The following is a 21,758-nucleotide window of genomic DNA, read 5'->3' on the forward strand; positions in this document are numbered from 1 at the left end:
CTTTTCTGCCTGGACTAGCTTTGAACCATGATCCTCAGATCTCAGCCTCCTGAGTAGCTAGGGATGGTAGTGGGCCATTGGGAAAACCAGGCACCAGTGACTGGCTTGACTTTATTTTTCGATTTCATTATTAAAATCTACGAGATATCCAAGTCACACTGGATTTTCTGCTTAAATTAACTCACCTCTGTACATCACCTTTATAATAACAATTAAAAATCCATACCAAGTATAAGTAGTCCTAGGAGGTAATCCTCCTATTCAGGAGGCTGAGAGCTAAGGATTACTGTGTGAGAAAAATTTGCTTTTTATCATAGTAGTTTGCTTCTTCTCTGTTAATATGAGAATCCCCGCCCCTCCTAAAGATTCCTGCTTTGGCAGATGGCTTAGCTCTTGTTAATTACATTTTAGTTACATACATTCTTTTCCTGCCTCACTTTGGTGAACACATCCTGTTAGAAGCTCTTTGAATTTTCAGTTACACCCTGTTAATTAAGCCACATTCTTTTTTTTTGGGGGGGGGGCAGTCCTAGGCTGTGAACTCGGCCTGACCACTTGTCCCTGGCTTCTTTTTTGCTCAAGGCTAGCACTCTGCCACTTAAGCCACAGCGCCACTTCTGGCCATTTTCTGTATATGTGGTGCTGAGGAATCAAACCCAGGGCCTCATGTATACGAGGCAAGCACTCTTGCCACTAGGCCATATTCCCAGCCCCTTAAGCCACATTCTTTTGCCAGCCATGAACCTGAATTCAGTTCAGGGCCTGCTGGGCTAGGGATAAAAAGGGAATATCATGCCTGCTCTGTGTGCTTGCTTGTCAGATTTTTGCCTCTACTGTTATATAATAAGTTATCTGAGAAGGATCAATTGAAGGATTGAATCTTGGAGCCTTTATTAGCGCATTAGCAGTCTGCAGGCAGGCAGTTACAAAGGCCTGCAGCCCGCAAGTACCCTTAACATTGTCAGGAAACAAGCCAGAGAGGAAAACAAGAACAAAAAAACAGTACCAACAAACCAATTCAGCTCCAATGGAGAAATGACTTGGGATGCCATGGTGACTGGAGACAAGCCAGGAGATAGGACACAGGACTCAAAGACAGAGACATGTGGCACAGTGTAATGGCAGGCACTTGACTGACAGGTTCAATAACCTATAGGCCAAGTGCCCACCCCTGTCTCATGGGATTCAGGAACACCCATCACCTAGGGATGGGACTTCCCTTCCTCTAGGAATTCAAGCACACCCATCAAGACAAAATGCCAGATAGTGTAACTCCCATGTGGCCAATGATGGTGCTGGTAGATCTGACCTCCACACTACACTATCATAGGTGTAGAAACAGTGATAGAGGCTCTGGGGAAAAGCAAGGAAGTTATGTCACAATTTACATCATTGTCCTTACTAGCCTAAGTTATAATGCTTGAAATCTCAACAAAGATAAATCAGTGCAGCATTAAAAGGTGCGTAGGTTCAACACTGGTCATTCACACCTAGCTACACGGGAGGCTGAGATCGGAAGATCATGGTTTAAAGCCAACCTGGGCTGAAAAGTCCATGAGATAGTTGGTGCTTGGGTTTTGGTTTGGTTTTATTTTTTTTTGACGGTTCTAGGGCTTGAACTCAGGGCCTGGGCTCTATTCCTGAGCCTCTCTGTGCTCCAAGCTAACTTCAGCACTTTAGCCACAGCGCCACTTCAGCTTTTTCAGTTTTTGTGGTGCTGAGGAATCAAACTCAGGGCTTCACGCATGCTAAGGCAAGCACTCTACCACTAAGCCATATTCTCGGCCCCCCTCCATGAGATAGCTGGAACCAGTGAAAAACTAGAGCCAGAGGTGTGGCTCAATTGGCATAGTGCCAGCCATAAGCCAAAAAAAAAAAAAAAAAAAAAAAACTGAGCAAGAGAATAATGACCTGAGTTCAAGCTCCAGAACTGGTTCTGGCACAGGTAACTGAATGAATGGTGTCTAATTTCCTCAAAGGAAATTTTGTTACTTAAAACAAGCATTCTAAAATGCCCACCCTCAGTTGATCTTCTTTCCAGTATGGTAAGATTGAAAAACTGGTATCTGCAAAGCATTTTCCGATCCAAATAGGAAACTGACAAGTCAAACATGCACCCTGACTTGTGTTCCATCTTGGGATGTGTTAATTTGGATTAGTACAAATCAACTGTTTCTAGGCAAATGAGATTAAATGTACAGAATTCTGAAACTGTTACCTGTTGCCCTGGCTCTGCAGCTCACTGTATGCTTTCCAGGATGGAAACCTCACTTTTTTTTTTGGCCAATCCTGGGGCTTGAACTCAGGGCCTGAGTACTGTTCCTGGCTTCTTTTTCCCAAGGCTAGCATTCTGCCAACTTGAGCCACAGCGCCACTTCTGGCTTTTTCTATATATGTGGTGCTGAGGGATCAAACCTAGGGCTTCATGTATATGTGGCAAGCACTCTTGCCACTAGGCCATATTCCCAGTCCCTCATTTCTTATAAAACAGGGATTAAAGAGTTGATTTATGACCAGGTACACCTAAGAAGGGCTCAGTAAATAACAAATGTCATTCTCAGAAGCCACAAGACTGAGACCAATTAAATAAGAAATAGGAGAGAAGGACAAGCCAAAGATCTGTGATCCTAAATTAGGTAAAGTGAAGTGATGGGGAGTATACCTACCAAAACAGTTAAACATGAGGCAATGGGGAGACCCAGGAGAAAGGGAGAACAATGTTTCCATGTGGTGCAGATGAATGAAAAATGCCAACTGGGAAGGCAGGTGTGGGTGACTCAGGCTTGTAATCCTAGCCACTCAGAAAGCTGAGTATCTAAGCCAGCCTGGGGAGAAGGAAGAGGGGAAGGGAGTGGGAGGGAAGGAAGAGGAAGTCCATTAGATTCCATATCCAAAATAATGAGGAAAAAAAGCTAGAATGGAGGGGCTTGGGAATGTGGCTTAGCGGTAGAGTGCTTGCCTAACATGCATAAAGCCCTGGATTCAATTCCTCAGCACCACATAAACAGAGAAAGTGGGAAGTGGTGTTGTGGCTCAAGAGGTGAAATGCTAGCCTTGAGCAAAAAGAAGCCTGGGGCAGTGCTCAGGCCCAAGGTCAAGCCCCAGGACTGGCCAAAAAAACAAAAACAAAAAAGCTAGAATGGAGGTGTGGCTCATAATGTTAAGAGAACCAATCAAGCAAGAAAGAAACCCTGATTTCCTATCTTTGTGCTGGCAGAGGGAAAAAAAAATCCCTTAGCTAAACTTAATGTGGGTGAAAGGTAACATCACATACTAGTCCCTGCCACATGGGACTGTAGGACTTAGTTTCTGGTCACAAGAACAGACTCCCTGCTCCTGGTCTTCAGAGATACCACCGATGGAAGTCTTATTTGTCAGAAGGACCCCAGAATGACAGTGTTCCCTTGGTTATAACTTTCTCGATGTAGCAAAACTCACAGGCATGCCAGGCAGAGATGGCACAATCCTGGATGTGTAAGCCAAACCATACATTCAGTGGAGCAGCTGTAAAGAGGACATTCAATTCTAGGCCCAGACACTCAATGCTGGTGATTTATACCCAATCTACCCTGGGTTAGGTTTTCTTTCTTTTCCAGTCCTGGGTCAACTTGAACTTGGGCCTGAGCACTGTCCCAAGCTTCTTTTTGCTCAAGGCTAGCACTCTACCACTTGAGCCACAGCGCCACTTCTGGCTTTCTCTGTTTATGTGAGGAATTGAACCCAGGGCTTCATGTATGCTAGCAACCACTCTAGGCCACACTCCCAGCCCCTAGCCCCTGGGTTAGTTTTGAAATGACCTTTAGGCCAAGTGTGGTGGCTCAAACCTGCCGTTCCACCACAAATAGAAGTTCAAGCTAACTCATATATAAAAATTCAAGAGCCTAATGGGAGCTGGTGGCTTACACCTATAATCCTAGCTACTCATTAGGCTGAGATCTTAGGATCATGGTTCAAAGCCAGCTGGGCAGGAAAATCTGTGACTCTCTTATCTCCAATAAACTACTCAAAAGCTGGAAATGGTGCTGTGCCTTAAGTGGTAGCAGTGCTAGCCTTGAGCACAGAGAGGCTCAGGGATAGGGCCCTAGGGACTGAGTTCAAACTCCAGGACCAGAGGCGGGAAAAATGCAAGACCTATCTGAAAAAATGAAGCAAACAGGCCAGAGGAGGGTGATATGGCTCAAGTGTTAGAGCACTTGCCTAACAAGTACAAAGCCTTCAATTCAAATCCCAGTACTGCCAGAATTTTTTTTTAAGTTTTATTGCAGCAATATCTTGACCTTAATCCTTCAAAGGCCTGACTGTTAAGGGACAACAGGTCCCTAGCTTGGCAGCTGGGAGATGGTAGATGCATTAAGAGGTGGGGCCTGTTACATTGTTAGGTCACTGGAGAAGTGACCTCAAGGGGATAGTGGGGCCCAGTCTCTCCCTTCTCGCTTCCAGGGCATATGGTAAGCTAGGCAGTTTTGCTGTCATGTGCCCAATGCTACAATGTGACAGCTCCTTACGGCCCTAAAGCAAGTCAATCATGAACTGAAATAAACTTACCATATCAATTTATTATCTTTCCTATTTATAATAGTGAAGAAATGCTGACTACAGGATTGAAAAGTATAATAAAATGAAACAAATAGCTTGAGTCCACCATGCTACTGCTTAAAAGCCAAACTCTTCTTCCTAAAGCAGCAGTTGTTCTTCCTAACAGGGATTCCACGCAAGGGGAACATTTTCTGGGTTGGCCAAGCAACAGCTTCTCCCTCTTGCTGTCTTGGAGCTAGTCAGCAGAATGTGTGCACGCACGCCTCTGGGTACAAGAAGCCAGACAGATCTGGCAGGCATCCACACACCGTAAACCATTCCACTGGGAAGTTGGCCAGTGTACTAACACTTGACGTGCATTCTATGGGTGTGGAGACATCCCTGCAGAATGCCTCCTTCTTCCTTCCCTTTTAGAACATGTATCTGAGCTGCCAATGCCCATTTCACACAGCCATCGGCACCATTTTTGGTCTAGAGACTTGCTGGGTCTGGAGATGAGGTCCGAAATGCCTTTTACATCAGCAGTTCCTCCTTGAGCTGCATTTTCAATACCTTGGCAAAGATACCTGCCCTGTCCCCTCCAGAACCTGGGCCTACTTACTGGCAGACAGTATTGCAGTATGATATCCAAGTTAGTTTCCAGACAGGTTGCAAAAACTAATACACCTTCTTTTGAAGGAAAAAACAAAGCAATGTTTTTATAGCCTAGTTTTCCTGTTATGATAACTTAGTTTGCACACCAGGATTTTTTCCTTAAGTGATGATTACCTCAAATAAACATTTAGCAGGACCCTGGTGGCTTATGCCTATAGTCCTAGCTGCTCAGGAGGCTGAGATCTGAGGATCACAGTTCAAAGCTAGCTGGGGGAAAGTCTGAGACTCTTACCGCCAATTAATCATAGAAAAAAAAACAACCCAGAAGTGGAGCTATGACTTAGTGGTAAGAGTACTAGCCTTGAGCAAAAGAAGCTCAAGGAGAGCATCTAGTTCGAGTTCAAAGCCCCAAGTGCCCCTGCCCCCACCCCCAAGAAAAGCAGAAAGCAGTTATTATTAGCTTTAAACCTCTTCTGATTTCACATCCTGATTAGCCTGTTCAACGGGAGTTGTTTCAAGGGTGGACAGACCACAACCTTGGTCAAAGGGCTGTTTCCCCTTCTTTTTAACCAAGCAAAAGACCTAACACTCTCCCTACATGGGCTATCACCAATGGGTCTACTTATAAACTTCACAGTGCTGGGCTCCATGGCCTAACCTAAATAAATAAGGGCGGCATGGTGGGGGAGGAGGGGTAGAGGAAGTTTCAAGATGGAAAAAAACCTTAATGATCCCTACCAATAAAGTAGCCTGTAAGTCAGAAGAAATTCTGGGGGATTGTTCTCTGTAAAAAGGGGAAAAAACAACAAAAGTTTTATGTATGGATTGGCAATGAGATAGTAGATACTGAGAATTGCTGGCATGTAAAGTGCTCTGCAGGACCAATAGAACCCAAACATTATCTCCCATAATGAAGAAAATGTGGAGGCCACTCTCGAACTTAGCTTGTTAACGAAAGAGCCAAGGACAGCCAAAATTACCAGCCCTGCGTGGGTCTGGGAAATAAATGACAACTTGAGAGGATATGGAGCCAGTGAGTGCCAAACAAAATCGTTCTCTACATTTGACCATAGGCCATCTGCAAAAACAGAAAATCTAGGGGTACACAATCAAGTAACTAATCCTATGTGCCTTCCACAGTGATCAGGAAACTAGATAGGTCATTTCTATTCTGAATAAGATGTAATGTGCCTAATTTTGTGTGAAAATTATGGGTATAAAGCTTCAGGGGGACAGGCTTTTCTTTTCTTGTGGGTCCTGAGGCTTGAACTCAGGGTGAGATTTTTCTCCCTGAGCCTGTGTTCAAAACTAGTGCTCTACAACTTAAGCCACTTCCAGCTTTTATAGGTGTGAGCCACCAGTGCTAGTGCTGGGTGGAAACATGATTTCTTAGTTTATAAAATACTATTTTTTTTAAAAAGAAAGCTAAGCTTCATTCTCAAGGTTAAAAGTTACTCTTCTCTCATTTTGCTTTCCTTTGGAATGCAGCAATTGCTCAAATACTCATTAAAAGTGCACTATTGGGTTGGGAATGTGGCTTAGTGGTAGAGTGCTTGCCTAGCATACATGTGTTGTGCCAAGTTGCAAGACCACCCCCAAGAAGACCACCGAGATTCAGACACTCCGAAATGCAAAAGCAAGGCAAGGCTTTATTTAACGAGCTGCCAACTCGGGCCTCGTCCTACCCACCGACACAGCGGAGGTTAGGAGGAAGCCCCGAGCTGTGATTACACAGGGCTTATAAAGGCAAAGAACAAGGTTACAACAATCAGCTGTGCAAGCAAGATTAGCACACAGGTACAAATCTGATTGGCTCAGGGTTCGATTCTAAAATGGGGTTCACGTGGTGGGGCCTGACTTCAAAGTCTGGCACCTCATTTCCCCCTTTTTCTTTTTGGTACCTTGGGAGCCAATCATGGCTCCATTCTGTCCATTTCAATGGCTTGCATGTCTAGGGGATGATATAGAGGTAAGGCATGGGCCAGTAGGACCCAATGTAGTAACCAAAGGGCCTGTCACCATTTCTTACAAGAATATTCTCTGTACCTCTGTTCTGCATGTCTCTAGTTTATCCTGCCTCATCTTCCCAAAAACAACTCTGGTCCCTTGATTTTAAAGGGGGGCTGATGGGTGAAGATCATCCATCTTCTGTAATTTCTTCAGGCTGACTCAGGGGCGTTGACCTTACCTAGCCAGGAACCTGTAACCTTAGTCTACTTTTCCAAGGGACTGCAGGATTGCTGCAAACTGAAAATTAACTTTCAGCTATACAGACTTACCATTAGCTCTATAGTGTTTAGTATCCAAATGTAAGCAACAAAATAATACATAAACTTCTCAACTGTGCTCTAAGGGTCGGGTGGCTATACCCGTATTCCTGAGCAAGCTCAAAACTACCTAAAATAAGGGGGTCACCTCACTTTGGAGTGAGCTGCCAAAATGACATCAACACTAGCCAGGGTAGTAAGGAAAGAAGGCAAAAAGAAAATTATAACAATATTCAGTCTAACTTTCTTTTCTTGAGGCGAAGGCGAAGCGGCTGAGTTGGGTGCTTGGAGACCTCCCATGTTCCATCACGGTAGTTGTCATCCAGGGCAAAGGGGTCAGCTGGCCTGGCGTGGGAGCAATGGACCCAAGTGGTGACGCCATCTACTTTAAGGGCCGTGGGAGTAGTCAGTAGCACCACGTAGGGTCCCTTCCATCGTGGTTCTAAGGATTTGGAGTTATGCCTCCGGACGAACACCCAATCTCCTGGCCTGAATAAATGGGGGATAGGGACAGAAGCAGAATCATATAATGCCTTGAGTTGGGGCCACATTTTCTTGTGCACGAGCTGCAAATAATCAAGTTTACACAAAAATTCAATATCATCCAAATCAGTGAGCAATTCAGTCTGAAGGCTAGGGATAATGGGCGGAGGGTACCCGTACATTATTTCAAAAGGAGTAAAGCCAAGTTGATAGGGAGAATTTCTTACCCTAAGTAGAGCAAAAGGAAGGAGTGACACCCAGTCTGCGCCAGTCTCTAAGGCCAATTTAGTTAAGGTCTCTTTTAGAGTCCGATTCATTCTCTCTACCTGTCCTGAACTCTGGGGTCTACAAGCACAATGCAATTTCCAATCTGTCCCCAGTGCAGCGGCTATTCCCTGACTTACTTTTGAAACGAAAGCCGGTCCGTTGTCCGACCCAATGGTGGATGGGAAGCCATACCTGGGTAGGATTTCTTCCAGGATCTTCTTAGCCACTATATTCGCAGTTTCATGCTTTGTTGGATAGGCTTCCACCCATCCTGAAAAGGTGTCTACAAAAACTAGCAAATATTTGTATCCAAATTTTCCAGGTTTGATTTTTGTGAAATCTACTTCCCAATACACGCCTGGCCTATCCCCACGGAAGCGAGCTCCTTTAGTAACTTGTTGATTGGGGGCATTGGTAAGCTGACAGGCCTTGCAATTTTTAACAATATTTTCAATAAGTTGATCTCCTTGTCTAATTTTTACTTTGGAATGTCGGAGCAAGTCCTGCATTCTTCGGGTTCCCATGTGAGAAGCTCGGTGGATTCTTTTAAGGATCCCCTTACCTAGCCTTTGTGGCAAGATAAGTTTCCCTTCACCAGTTTTCCACCAGTCATCGTTTCCTTCTCTGTCCAGGGTTTTGTGGGTCATGGGAATTTTTTTTATCCACTCCAAGTCTTCCTGGGAATACTGGGGTACAGGAGGCAAAGCTCGTGGTCCTGGGTCTACTACAGTCAATACTTCTGCTCTGGGATGGAGGGCTGCTTCCTTAGCTGCCTGGTCAGCCAGATTATTCCCTCTAGTCACCGAATCAACTCCCTTTTGATGACTCGGGCAATGCATAATGGCAATCTTTGCTGGTTCCCATAGGGCCCGGATGAGGCTTAAAATCTCCTGTCTGTTTTTAATGGCCTTTCCTTCAGCTGTCAGTAGCCCCCTTTCTTGGTACCAAGAGGGCTACTGCAGCTATTATTCTTAAGCACGGAGGCCACCCAGTGGCGACAGGATCCAATTTCTTTGACAAATAGGCGACCGGTCGTCTCCAGGGCCCAATTGGCTGGGTGAGCACCCTTTTGCTATTCCTTTCTTTTCGGCCACAAACAATGTGAATGGTTTATTCACGTCAGGTAGGCCTAAGGCTGGGGCTTCTAGAAGGCTTTTCTTGATTGCCTCAAAGGCTTTTTGCATCTGCTCAGTCCAATGAAATTCTGGGAGGTTTTTGGTGGCTTCATATAAAGGCTTGGCCATCTCAGCGAACCCAGGTATCCACAGCCGGCAAAAACCCGCCGTTCCCAGGAATTCTCTGACTTGTCTCGCTGACTTAGGCACAGGAATTTTTAGCACAGTCTCTTTACGTGCATCTGACAGCCAACGCTTGCCCTCTTTTAATATGAAGCCCAGATAGGTGACTTCAGGTTTACAAATTTGTGCCTTTTTAGTGGAGGCCCTATAGCCCAAATTGCCAAGAGTCTTTAAGAGCCTAGCTGTTCCCTTTAAACAACTATCCTTGTCTGGAGCAGCTATTAACAAATCATCTACATATTGCAATAGACTTATTTCAGTATTTTGGGAGCGGTACTCACTTAGGTCTTCATGTAACGCCTCATCAAAGATTGTAGGCGAATTCTTAAATCCTTGAGGCAGCCTGGTCCAGGTCAATTGACCGCTTATCCCGATTTCAGGATCGTGCCAAGTAAATGCAAAGTAGCTTTGGCTCTGTGAGGCTAAGGGCAGGCTAAAGAAAGCATCCTTTAGATCCAACACAGTATACCACACATGGCTCGGTGACAGGGAGCTCAGCAGGGTATATGGGTTTGGGACTGTTGGATGAATGTCCATTACTCTCTTGTTAACTTCTCTCAAGTCTTGCACTGGTCTATAATCATTGGAATTAGACTTTTTTATAGGCAATAATGGAGTATTCCAGGCTGACTGGGTGGGCTTTCTGATGTGAGGAGTGATCCCTTTCTTTGCTTCTAGTGACATAGGGTACTGGCAAACTCTTACTGGGTCAGCTCCGGCTTTAAGTTCCACAAAAATTGGAGGACGATGTTTTGCCAGTCCCATTCCCCCAGTTTCTGCCCATGCTTGGGGAAACGCCCGTAGCCACTCATTTTCTGGAGACTCGGGCTTGAGATGCTGGTATAGCCTATACTCTTCTTCTAACTTGCTAGTTATTAGTATACTAACAGGCTTTTCTCTTGAGTTCGTCACAGAAATCCCACTGTCTGTGAACTGTATCTGAGCTTTCATTTTCGTTAAGAGATCACGTCCAAGCAATGGATAGGGGCAGTCAGGGATGACTAAAAACGAGTGGGTTACCTGGCCCGCTCCCAAGTCCACTGTTCTTTGAGTAGTCCATTTATAGGGTTTAGTGCCCGTTGCACCTTGGACCCATGTTGTTTTAGTGGACATCGGCCCTCTCGGGGCTAGTAATACTGAATTTTCTGCTCCCGTATCTACCATGAACATGAATGGATTCCCCTCCACTTTTAATGTTATCCTGGGCTCAGGGAGGGGATCTGAACCCCGACTCCCTCAGTCACTGTCCTCAGCCATCTCTAAGGTTGACAACACTCTTGATCCTACTTTATGTTTTTCCTCCTTTTCCTGGGCTAGCTCTGGGCAGTTTCTGATCCAATGCCCCTCCTTCTTGCAATAAGCACATTGATTCTTCCCCATCCTTGGTTGGGGTTTGGGCTTTTGCTCCTTACTTGGAGAGGAGGACTGTCTAAAGTTTCCTGCCTGCATAGAGGTCAGGATTTCCCTGAGTTCCTTCTGTTGTTGTTCCAAAATCCTAGCCAGACTCCTTTCCTGTCTTCGTTCTCCTGTTTCTCTCTTATTATAAACCTTTTCCGCCACTGCTACTAGATCCCTAATAGATTTTTCCCCAAGCCTGTCTAGAGCCTGCAATTTCCGCTTTATATCTGGTGCGGCTTGATTTACGTAGGCAAACATAATCATCTGAGCAGATTCCTGGGTCTCAAGATCATATGGGGTGTATTGACTAAAGGCTTCCATAAGACGCTCAAGGTATGCTGCCGGACTTTCACTTTCTCCCTGTCTGATATCATAAACTTTGGCCATATTTGTAGGTCGGCGAGCCGCCGCCTTGAGACCTGCCAGCAGAGCCTGGCGATAGACAAGGAGTCGCTCCCTACCTTCAGCCGTATTGTAGTCCCATGCTGGTCGGGTCTGGGGAAAATAGGTATCAATCAAGGCAGGATCCGTGATGGGTGCTCCGTTGGGGCCAGGGATAAGTCTCCGGGCCGCTTCTTGAATACGACCTCTCTCCTCATTGGTGAAAAGTACCTGTAAAAGCTGGCTACAATCATCCCAAGTGGGCTGGTGAGTGAAAAGTATAGTTTCAAACAAGCGAATTAAGTCCCGAGGTTTCTCAGAAAAGGGGGCATTTTGGGCACGCCAATTGTAAAGATCACTAGTAGCAAATGGCCAGTATTGGAATTGTTGTCGACCGTCCGCATCCACAGGACTTATAGGGCGTAGGGGAAGGGTAGTAGATTTGTGAAGAGATGTAATTCTTTGGCGCCGGCGAGTTGATTGAGCGGGGCCCTCCGGGGCGGAGGGCACAGCTGAAACATCTTCCTCAGAGTCCTCCTCTTGGAGAGTTAACTGGGGTGGGGCGTATGGAGGGGGAAGCATTTCCTCCTCTGTGCTTCCTCCCTGGAGGACAGGTGGATATAATTTCTTTTCTCCCCTCTTAGGTTCTCTCTTGGCACCCCGTGTTTTTTGAGTGAATATTGGGGTAGGGGAAGGAGTGGAGGAGGGAGTTGGTAAGAAAGGCCGAACCCAAGCTGGAGTGTCCCTGTCAACTAGTTCTTTCCAGGTGTCTATATAAGGAATCTGGTCTATATAGCCTGAACGAGGGGCTTCGATTAGGCTTTGTAAGGTACTGATCTTAATGATGTCAAAGCTTCCCTCAGGTGGCCAATTAACTCTCTCAAGGGTGGGCCATTCTGACTTGCACAGGGTAATCCACTTTTCCTTCTTAAGGGCCACACCTCGGTTCTGAGCTATCTCCTTGATCTCCTTCCAGTGAACTAGAGTCAAATCTAGGGGGCTAGATGGAGGACCCCAAGATAGAACGTTACCCATAGCTCTGATCAGATGTTTAGTCCAAAAGGCTACAAAAGAAAAGAAACCAAAACAATTAATACAGAAGGAAAAAAACATAGGCAAGATCAAGAACAAGAAAAACTGGAGATTTCCCAAGTTGGCCCACACATCCCCCTGCAAGGATGCAGAAAGAGTGAATTCAAGTTGAAAGCGGGGCTCCAGAGATCCCCCTTTAAGGGTGAAGAGTCTGGGACATCCTCCGGTCTCACCAGGATTGTCAAGTAAGTACATCTGCTTCGACAACCCCTTCAAGAAATAAGCAAAAGCAAGACAAACAAACAGGCACATTACAGGACAAGACAAATGAACAGCGCTGTTTTCTTACCTTCGGAGTCTGGGATCTCGGGGTCTCTGGGGCTATCCCGGACGAGCCCCCAAATGTTGTGCCAAGTTGCAAGACCACCCCCAAGAAGACCACCGAGATTCAGACACTCCGAAATGCAAAAGCAAGGCAAGGCTTTATTTAACGAGCTGCCAACTCGGGCCTCGTCCTACCCACCGACACAGCGGAGGTTAGGAGGAAGCCCCGAGCTGTGATTACACAGGGCTTATAAAGGCAAAGAACAAGGTTACAACAATCAGCTGTGCAAGCAAGATTAGCACACAGGTACAAATCTGATTGGCTCAGGGTTCGATTCTAAAATGGGGTTCACGTGGTGGGGCCTGACTTCAAAGTCTGGCACCTCACATGAAGCCCTGGGTTCCCTTCCTCAGTACCACATACACAGAAAATGTCATAAGTGGCACTGTGGCTCAAGTGGAAAAGCGCTAGCCTTGAGCAAAAGCAGCTCAGGGATAGGATAGTGAGTGTTCAGACCCTGAGTTCAAGCTCCAGGACTGGCAAAAAAAAAAAAAAAAAAAAAAAGCAGTATTGCCAGGTGCTGGTGGCTCATGGCTCACACCTAAAACTTAAGCAACTCAGAAAGCTGAGATCTCAGGATCCAGATCTGAAGCCGGTCCAGGGAGGAAGACGAAGTGTCTATGAAATTCTTATGTCCTTTAGCCAAAGCTGTGGCTCAAGTGTTAGCACATGAGCCTTAAGTTCAAGGCTCAATACTGGCACAAAACAAAAACAAAAAAAGCACTGTTGCATGGTAAATAAAAACTTAGTAGATGAACTGAACTCCATAATTCAATATAGACTGTAAAATTCAGGGTTAATTTAAACAAAGCACTACTACAGCTACACACAGCGACATACATCTATGATCCCAGCACTAGGAAGCAGAAAACCCAAGTTTGAGGCTGGCTAGACCCTACAAGAAAGAAAGAAAAACAGGAAAGAGGGTGAAGAGGGCTAAGGGAGAGGAGATACTATTGATAAAGCTGTTCAAAGCTATGCAAAAAAACAGCGACTCACCAGAGCTTTGTAGAGGTGGGGTTAGAAACTGTATTAAGCTGAGGACTGTTCATCTCCCATTCTTCTTGGCCTAAAAAGTCTGATTTTGTAAACAAACAAAATACTAAAAACCAGGCAGGCGCCAGTGGCATTGCCTAGAATCCTTGCTACTCAGGAGGCTAAGATCTGAAGATCATGGCTCGAACCCAGCTGGGATGAGACAGAGAAGTTCACGAGACTCATCTCCAATCAACCACTAAAAAAGTTAAGCATTGTTCAGCCACTCTGGCAAGCAGTATGGAGATTCCTCAGAAGGCTAAATATAGAACTCCCCTATGACCCAGCAGCCCCACTTTTGGGTATCTATCCAAAAGACCACAAACAAAATCACAGTAATGCCACCAGCACAACAATGTTCATCGCAGCACAATTTGTCATAGCTAGAATCTGGAACCAGCCCAGATGCCCCTCAGTAGACGAATGGATCAGGAAAATGTGGTACATATACACAATGGAATTTTATGCCTCTATCAGAAAGAATGATATTGTCCCATTTGTAAGGAAATGGAAGGACTTGGAAAAAGTTATACTAAGTGAAGTGAGCCAGACCCAAAGAAACATGGACTCTATGGTCTCCCTTATTGGGAATAATTAGTACAAGTTTAGGCAAGTCATAGCAGAGCATCACAAGGCCCAATAGCTATACCCTTATGAACACATAAGATGATGCTAAGTGAAATGAACTCCATGTTATGGAAACAATTGTTATACAGTTGTAACTACTTTCAACGTCCCATGTATACCTGTAGCTTCTATTATTGATGATGTTCTTGTATCTCCTTCCTGTGGTTGTACCTATACTATCTCTGTAATCTTATCTGAGTATATTGAAAACCGTGTATACTGGTATTGGAAGCAGGAAATTGAAAGGGAATACCAAATTTGAGAGACACAGAGTAAAAAAGACAAACAACTACAAAAGCAATACTTGCAAAACTGTTTGGTGTAAGTGAACTGAACACCACGGGGCGGGGGGGGGGGGGGTTGCGTGGGGAGGGAAAGTGGGAGGAGGGAGGGGGGTATGAGGGACAAGGTAACAAACAGTACAAGAAATGTATCCAATGCCTAAGGTATGAAACTGTAACCTCTCTGTACATCAGTTTGATAATAAAAATTTGAAAAAAAAATTTTAAAAATCTTAAAAAAAAAAAAAAAAAAGTTAAGCATTAGCCCTGAGTGAAAAAGCTCACAGACAATGCCCAGGCCTTAAATTCATGCCTCAAGACTCATTCACACACAGGTCCTTTTTGGACAATTATTTTTACAAAAGCCATAGGTCCTGAGTTCAATCCCCAGGACTGGCACAAAAATAAAACAAGAACACTGAAAAGCCGTTTTGTATGAAATGAGCCATAGCTTGCCAGCTGAGCTGTCATGTACTAACTATGCAACGAGACCCTGTGTGAACAGGAAGGAACACAATCACCACAGAGACAAAGGTTATTTTCTTGGATGTGGACAAATGTCAGTTTAATTGCAAAAGCCTTCATTTACAGCACATTTAACAACAAGCAAGCAAGAGAACTGGTGTTTGTTTTAATAAAAACACATACAAATCCTTTGCAGTTCAAGCAATTAAGAAAAAGAGCATTCCACAAAGAAAATCACTGTCTTCATCTTTTCTGAAGCCTGAACAACATTAGGCATACCTGGAAATTCAAAGTAGCAGAACGGGCCTTGCAAGAAAAGGAAATGTGATTCTGTATGTGTAGGCAAACACTTGTGGGTAATTCCCCTTGATAATGTGGGTCAAGTTAGGACACTCAGTAAAGAGAGCATCGGGTAGGATGAAAACCAAAAGGAAAGAGGCACTGGGTTTCTTGGCAGTGCCACACACATCAGTTCCCTTCTAACAAGAGGAGAAACTCGACCACCTAGGACTCAGCAAGTTTCTGCTGTCACAATCCAGTACTGCCTAATGCTTCTTATTCAGCCCATGGGGACCATCTCTGACCAGCAAATTTAAAGGGTCATTGAAGTGAAGTCATAAAGAAAAGCAGGAACATTCTTTCAAACAAATATGAGGGTGCCAATTTACCTAATTAGAGCAATGATTGAACAACGAACATTCCTCTTTTTTTGAGGATCTGTAAGGATACTAGAATAGTTTAAGAAAAAGCATTACCTATAATTTTGCTTTTGCTTTATACTTTCAAGAGGCAGAGAAGGGAACAAGTGACCCACTGCCCAGCTTTAAGGCTGAGCAAGTACAAAAAGTAGACTCATCTATATTTCTGGGGAAAACTAATGGATCCAAATTACACCCCATCCCTACAGAAAGAACCCTACAGGTTACACTACCCCAGAGCTCAAGCTAAAAGCACAGGTATGAAACTAGGGAAGGTCTTAACGAAACTAAACTGTAAAACATGGTATTTTGACAAGACAAACAGCTCATCTATGATGGAAGCATACAGAGCTATTATTCGGATGTCCGCAAAGCTGTAACGCTGCTGCTCCCATTTCCACCACCAGCTCAGGCAGACACATAAGGGGGTGGCGGCTCCTTGGCAGCGCCAGTCACAGCATTGCCATCATCGTACGGGGGCAGCAGGACCTGAGGAGGAGAAGAGGCGAAGAGCAGAGTCAGTGTTTTAAAGTACATGTACACTCCCGTTCTGAAGCTTAACTTCAATGCATAATTCAACTCTACGCAATTGTTTTCCATATTGTCAACTGTCTACCACTGACATCTTAACAAGAGACTTGAATCTTTAAAATAAAAAAAGCAACTGGGGCCAGACAACAGTGGCTCGTGTCTATAATCCTACTCAGGAGCCTGAGATCTGAAGATTGTGGTTTGAAGCCAGCCCAGGATGGAAAGACCACGAGACGCTTACCTCTAAACACCAAAAAGGCAAAAGTGGAGTTAAAACTCAAGTGGTAGGGCACTAGCCTTGAGCAGAAAAGCTCAGAGACAGCATCTAGGCCCTGAGTTCAAGACCCAATACTGGCAATCATCCTCCTACCCCCACCCCAGGCAACTGAGGAGCATGACTTTCAGCGCCCCAAGTTTTCCTGTTCCTTTCTTCCAGTGTCTATGGTGCCTGAGGGCCATGCGTGAGAGTCAGAAGGCACAGTGGCACGGCATAAGAAAAAGGAATCCTGTGTGAGTGTGTGCATGAGTACTGCATGAGTATACACACACACACAGGAACCAATTGTGAGGTTCAGTGGGGAATGAAAAGGTTTGCTTTCAGCCTGGACTTGAAAGACAAGTTTTTTAAACTCTGTTTCTTCATCTGTAAAATAGGGCAACTCTGAGGAACAGAGGTATGAAAGCTGCTTTGGCACACCTGAAATGGTAGTAATATCTATAAATAGTTGTATAAAAGAGCTAAGAAGAACAGCACTAAATTCCACATTTACCTCAAGCACATACACATAAAAATCGTTTCTAGTCATTTATGAGCCAGTAAAGTAAGAAAACTATGAAAATATTGATGGTGCTGGCTTTTCATATGTGTTGGAGTGGGGGACCATCCTGGGGCTTAATTTATGGCCCAAGAGCTGTACCTGAGCTTTTTGTACTCAAGGCTAGTGCTCACCACTTGAGTTGAGCCTCAGCTTCACTTCTGGCTTTAAACTCTGATCCTTAGATTCTAGCCTCCTGAGTATGTAACAGGATTACAGGTGTGAGCTACGAGCACCCAGCTAATGTTAACCTTTTTTGGGGGGTGGGGGTGGGGCGCAGCAGTCCTAGGGCTTGAACTCAGGGCCTGAGCACTGTCCTTGGCTTCCTTTTCCTCAAAGCTAGCATTCTACCACGTGAGCCACAGCACCACTTCTGACTTTTTCTGTTTATGTGGTGCTGAGGAATCCAACCCAAGGCTTCGTGCATGCTAGGCAAGCACTCTACCACTAAGCCACATTCCCCGTCCTGTTGCCTTTCTTAAGAGTAAAAAACTAAACAGAATCAATCAACTTAGAATGATCATTGTCTAGCAGATGACTGTATAATACATCTAGTAGGGCCTAAGAGGTAAAGATCCTTCCTTCCCTTTAGGAATTCTGAAGTGAGAAGATTAAACCTTTCCTGCCTTAAGTACTACATAGGAAGAGAAATATTATTAAGAGCAAGACTCTCTTGCTATGATTTCTGCTATCGATACACATATTCATCTGTGTCATAAGTTTTCATACATCTTCTAGGAACCTCAGAACACTCAATGTTTTTAATTAAGTTCCAGTCCTCCCTCCTAACCTCACACATGCAGTAGCCCTGCTCACCCTTACTAACTCAGTGTACTCTACTTGTGGAGCCGCAGTATATGAATAACTGGCACTTCATCCCACCAGTAATAAATAGCAAGTGGCCACAGTATTCCTACCAGCCGTATGGCCTTGGCCTTTGCTCCCCAAAGAGGCAGTAACATTGTGCCTGTGTCCTAAATACTTTAGGCATTACTGAAGGGATAGAACTTAGGGCAAATGTTCAAATGTTGCCCATTAGAATAGGGAAAGATATATATTAAAAAAAAATGCACTCCAAAATGGGTGCTAGTAGCTCATGCCTACAACCCTAGCTAATTAGGTAGAAGGCTGAGATCCGAGGATCACAGTTTGAAGATACCCAGGGCAGAAAAGCCCATGAGACTGTTAACTCCAAAGTACTTAAAAAAAAAAAGTTGCACTGTGGCTCAAGTGATAAGAGCACTAGCTTTGAGCAAAAGAAGCTCAAGGGGGGCTAGGAATATGGCCTAGTGGTAGAGTGCTTGCCTTGCACACATGAAGTCTTGGGTTGGATTCCTCAGCACCACATATATAGAAAAAGCTGGAAGTGGTGCTGTGGCTCAAGAGGTAGAGTGCTAGCCTTGAGCAAAAAGAAGCCAGGGACAATGCTTAGGCCTTGAGTCCAAGGCCCAGGACTGCCCCCCCAAAAAAGGAAAGAAAGAAAAAAAAAAAGAAGCTCAAGGACAGCACCTAGGCCCTGAGTTTTGGCCTCTAGTCTATGCATGTGCAGACAGACAGACAGACAGACAGACAGACACACACACACACACACACACACACACAGAGGCACTCAGGCCAGGATGCCCCACCTAAAGCAAGGAGGTAGCTGCAAGATTCTCCCCACAAAGGAGCTAGCCACCTTCTGTGACCCACCCACATGCTAAGCATGTGTGTGCTCAGGGCGAGCAGCAACAGCAATGCAGACCTAACAGTCTTTACTAAGAAGCTTACAATTTAGCAGGAAACAGGGCAAGCAAAATGGAATGTGATCTGTATGGGAGTGTGACAGGATGTTAAAGAAGCCAAGGACAGTGCCCAGGCCCTGAGCCCAAGCCCCACAACTGGCAAAAAATATATAATAAAACAAAGAAGAGAAGACAGGGAAAACCAGGTCAGGCAGGGGTCAGTCAAGCAAGGCCTTTCAGGACGCTAAGGGGCAGTGGACAGGCAGAGTACAGAGAAGTGAGAACAACCTAGAGGTGAGAAAGCAGAGTTAGTTATCTATAATGATGACTGCTTACGGGAGTGGTGGGGTGCAGCTGGAAGACAGGCAATGGTCAAGTATGAAGAATACCATGGGTACAACCTCAGCAAGTTGTGTCCAGAAGTTACACTACAGAGACCCTACAAGTTTGTACTCGGGCTGGGAATATGGCCTAGTGGCAAGAGTGCCTGACTTGTATACATGAAGACCTGGGTTCGATTCCCCAGAAGTGGTGCTATGGCTCAAGTGGCAGAGTGCTAGCCTTGAGCAAAAAGAAGCCAGGGACAGTACTCAGGCCCTGAGTCCAAGCCCCAGGACTGGCGGGAGGGGAGGGGAGGGGAGGGGAGGGGAGGGGAGGGAGAGGGAGGGGAGGGGAGGGGAGGGAGGGGAGGGGAGGGGAGGGGAGGGGAGGGGAGGGGGAGAGAGGGGAGGGGAGGGGAGGAGAGAGAGGAGAGGAGAGGAGAGGAGGGGAGAGGAGAGGAGAGGAGAGAGGAGAGAGGAGCTTTCCTCTGCATCTGCTTATCGCTTAGGGATTGAACCTCCAGTGCGCTGCATGTGCAATATCAGTTACTATGTGTGATAGTAACTTACAAGAATCTGATATAACTATGATAAATACTAGATAAACTAAGTTTCAAGCTGGGTACTGGTGGCTGATCCCTGTAATCCTAGCTACTCAAAAGACTGAGATCTGAAGATCATGGTTCAAAGAAAAGCCTGGGCAGGAAAGTGAGATTGATCTCTAATTACCATCAGAAAAACCCCTAGTGACATTGTGGCTCTAAGTGGTAGAGTATTAGCCTTGAGCAAAAGAGCTCATGGATGGCACCCAAGCCCGAGTTCAAGCCCCATGAAGGAATTTTAAAAAAATAAAGAAACATTAAGTTTCACATGACTGAAACTTCGGCATTATGTTCCATGATCTCTTGTTAAATAAACAGCTGGCTCATATCATTATTTTTTAAAAAAAATCTTCAAGTACAATGTAGTCACTTAGTAATAAAATCAGGCCTTGGATGTAGTTGAGTGCTGGGTTCAATCCCTAGTACCAAAAAAGAACATTTTGGGGCTGGGAGGTAGCTCAGTGGCAAAGTGCTTGCCTGGCAAGTACAACCTCCTGGGTTCGATCCCCAGTACCAAAAAAGAAAAGACAAAAAAAACACAGTTTTTTAAAAAAACAAACCAACCAGAAAAGAACATTTTTATACAGAGACACAGTTAAAACCCATCTTTTGGAGCAAAACTCAACATTCAAGACAAATTCTCCAAAACATTCATACAACTTTTTTTTTTTTTTTTTTTTGCCAGTCCTGGGGCTTGAACTTGGGGCCTGAGCACTGTCCCTGGCTTCTTTCTTTTTTTTTTTTTGCTCAAGGCTAGCACTCTACCACTTGAGCCACAGAGCAACTTCCAGCTTTTTCTATATATGTGGTGCTGAGGAATCGATCCCAGGGCAAGCACTTTACCATGAGGCCATATTCCCAGCCCCCATACAACTTTTTTAAATGGTGCAAATTTGCCTTCTGTTTTGTTATATAAGTCTTTCACAATGAGTTTGGTAATTTACTCCTATCCTCAAAAACTTGGGTTTCCCTGTCAATCAGTACTTTAATATATTGATACCCTCTCCTCTGAATTATTCTATTGCCTTCCACCTGTGTTACAAAAGTCAAGTAGAAGTCTTCCTGCCACAGAAACAGCTAGCATCCTGGTTTTGTTCAGTTTATCGTATTTTTGTTATCACCACAGTAAATGCCGACTGTTAAATATTCCTCACATCACACTTACTTGCTATGCACTACTTTCAAAAGTTCTCCAGATGGAATTGATTAACACCACCTCCTTATCTAAATAATGCTGATATACTAGTGCTGACTGAAAGAAAAGGTTAGGGGTAAAGAAAGGAAGGGTTACAGGTAAAGACTGCCACTCTATTAGCACTGAGAACCATGTCAACAATTTGTTTTCTCCAAGGGTCAATAAAATATTTATACCTATGAGGAAAGAGTCTAAGGTCAACTAATAGTAGACTAATACAACAAAATTGGTGAAAGCTCAATTCTTTTGACATTTCGTAAGTTTTCAGTTAACTGAATTATTTATAATTTACTCACACTAAATAAATCCTCACCTCCTCCTAAATCTCTGAGGACTAAGAACACATCCTACTTCAATCTAAAATCACTGCTGGCTAGTAGAAGGTACTCAGAGCAGATATACACAAACCCATGCTCGTATCACAACCACAACTACAACAACCTGCACAACAGCCTGCTTCATTCCAGGCAATTTTCAACACAACCAAATTCAAATTAAGTATGAGCCTTGGGGGTTTGTCTCAGCACCATCTCAGCTCTGGAGTAAGGACAGGTGACCTTCCACACAGATGGAAAGGCTATCCATCTGGCTGGGTGCTGGTGGGTCATGCCTGTAATCCTAGCTATTCCAAAGACAGCAATCTGAGGACTGTGGTGTGAAGCCAGCTGTGGCAGGCAAGTCCCTGAGACTCTCACCTCCAATTAACCACCAAAAAGCCTGAAGTGGAGCTGAGTGTGTGTGTGTTGCTATTGGGGCCTGAACTCTTGTGCTGTGCTCTCACTGCTTCTTGAGCCACACACACCCTTCTTTGGGCTTTTGGTCAG

The 21,758-nt window shown here is 44.8% G+C and overlaps 1 protein-coding gene and 1 long non-coding RNA gene across 2 annotated transcripts in view; one reads left to right on the forward strand and one right to left on the reverse strand.

Annotated features, from left to right (window-relative positions):
- Positions 1-1,188: 1,188 nt before the first annotated feature.
- Positions 1,189-21,064, forward strand: LOC125360699. Its single transcript, XR_007212793.1, has 3 exons — positions 1,189-1,332; positions 13,656-13,660; positions 21,055-21,064. It is a non-coding gene; the product is annotated as an uncharacterized LOC125360699 (long non-coding RNA).
- Positions 15,653-21,758, reverse strand: part of Laptm4b (lysosomal protein transmembrane 4 beta) — a 70,892-nt gene continuing 64,786 nt past the window's right edge. Inside the window, exon 7 of the mRNA XM_048358744.1 lies at positions 15,653-16,236. Within this exon, the coding sequence (XP_048214701.1) occupies positions 16,156-16,236 (81 nt within the window). The 3' untranslated portion in view covers positions 15,653-16,155. The remainder of the gene's footprint in view (positions 16,237-21,758) is intronic.

This window comes from Perognathus longimembris, chromosome 12 (genome assembly GCF_023159225.1).
Source record: "Perognathus longimembris pacificus isolate PPM17 chromosome 12, ASM2315922v1, whole genome shotgun sequence".
NCBI lineage: Eukaryota > Metazoa > Chordata > Mammalia > Rodentia > Heteromyidae > Perognathus > Perognathus longimembris.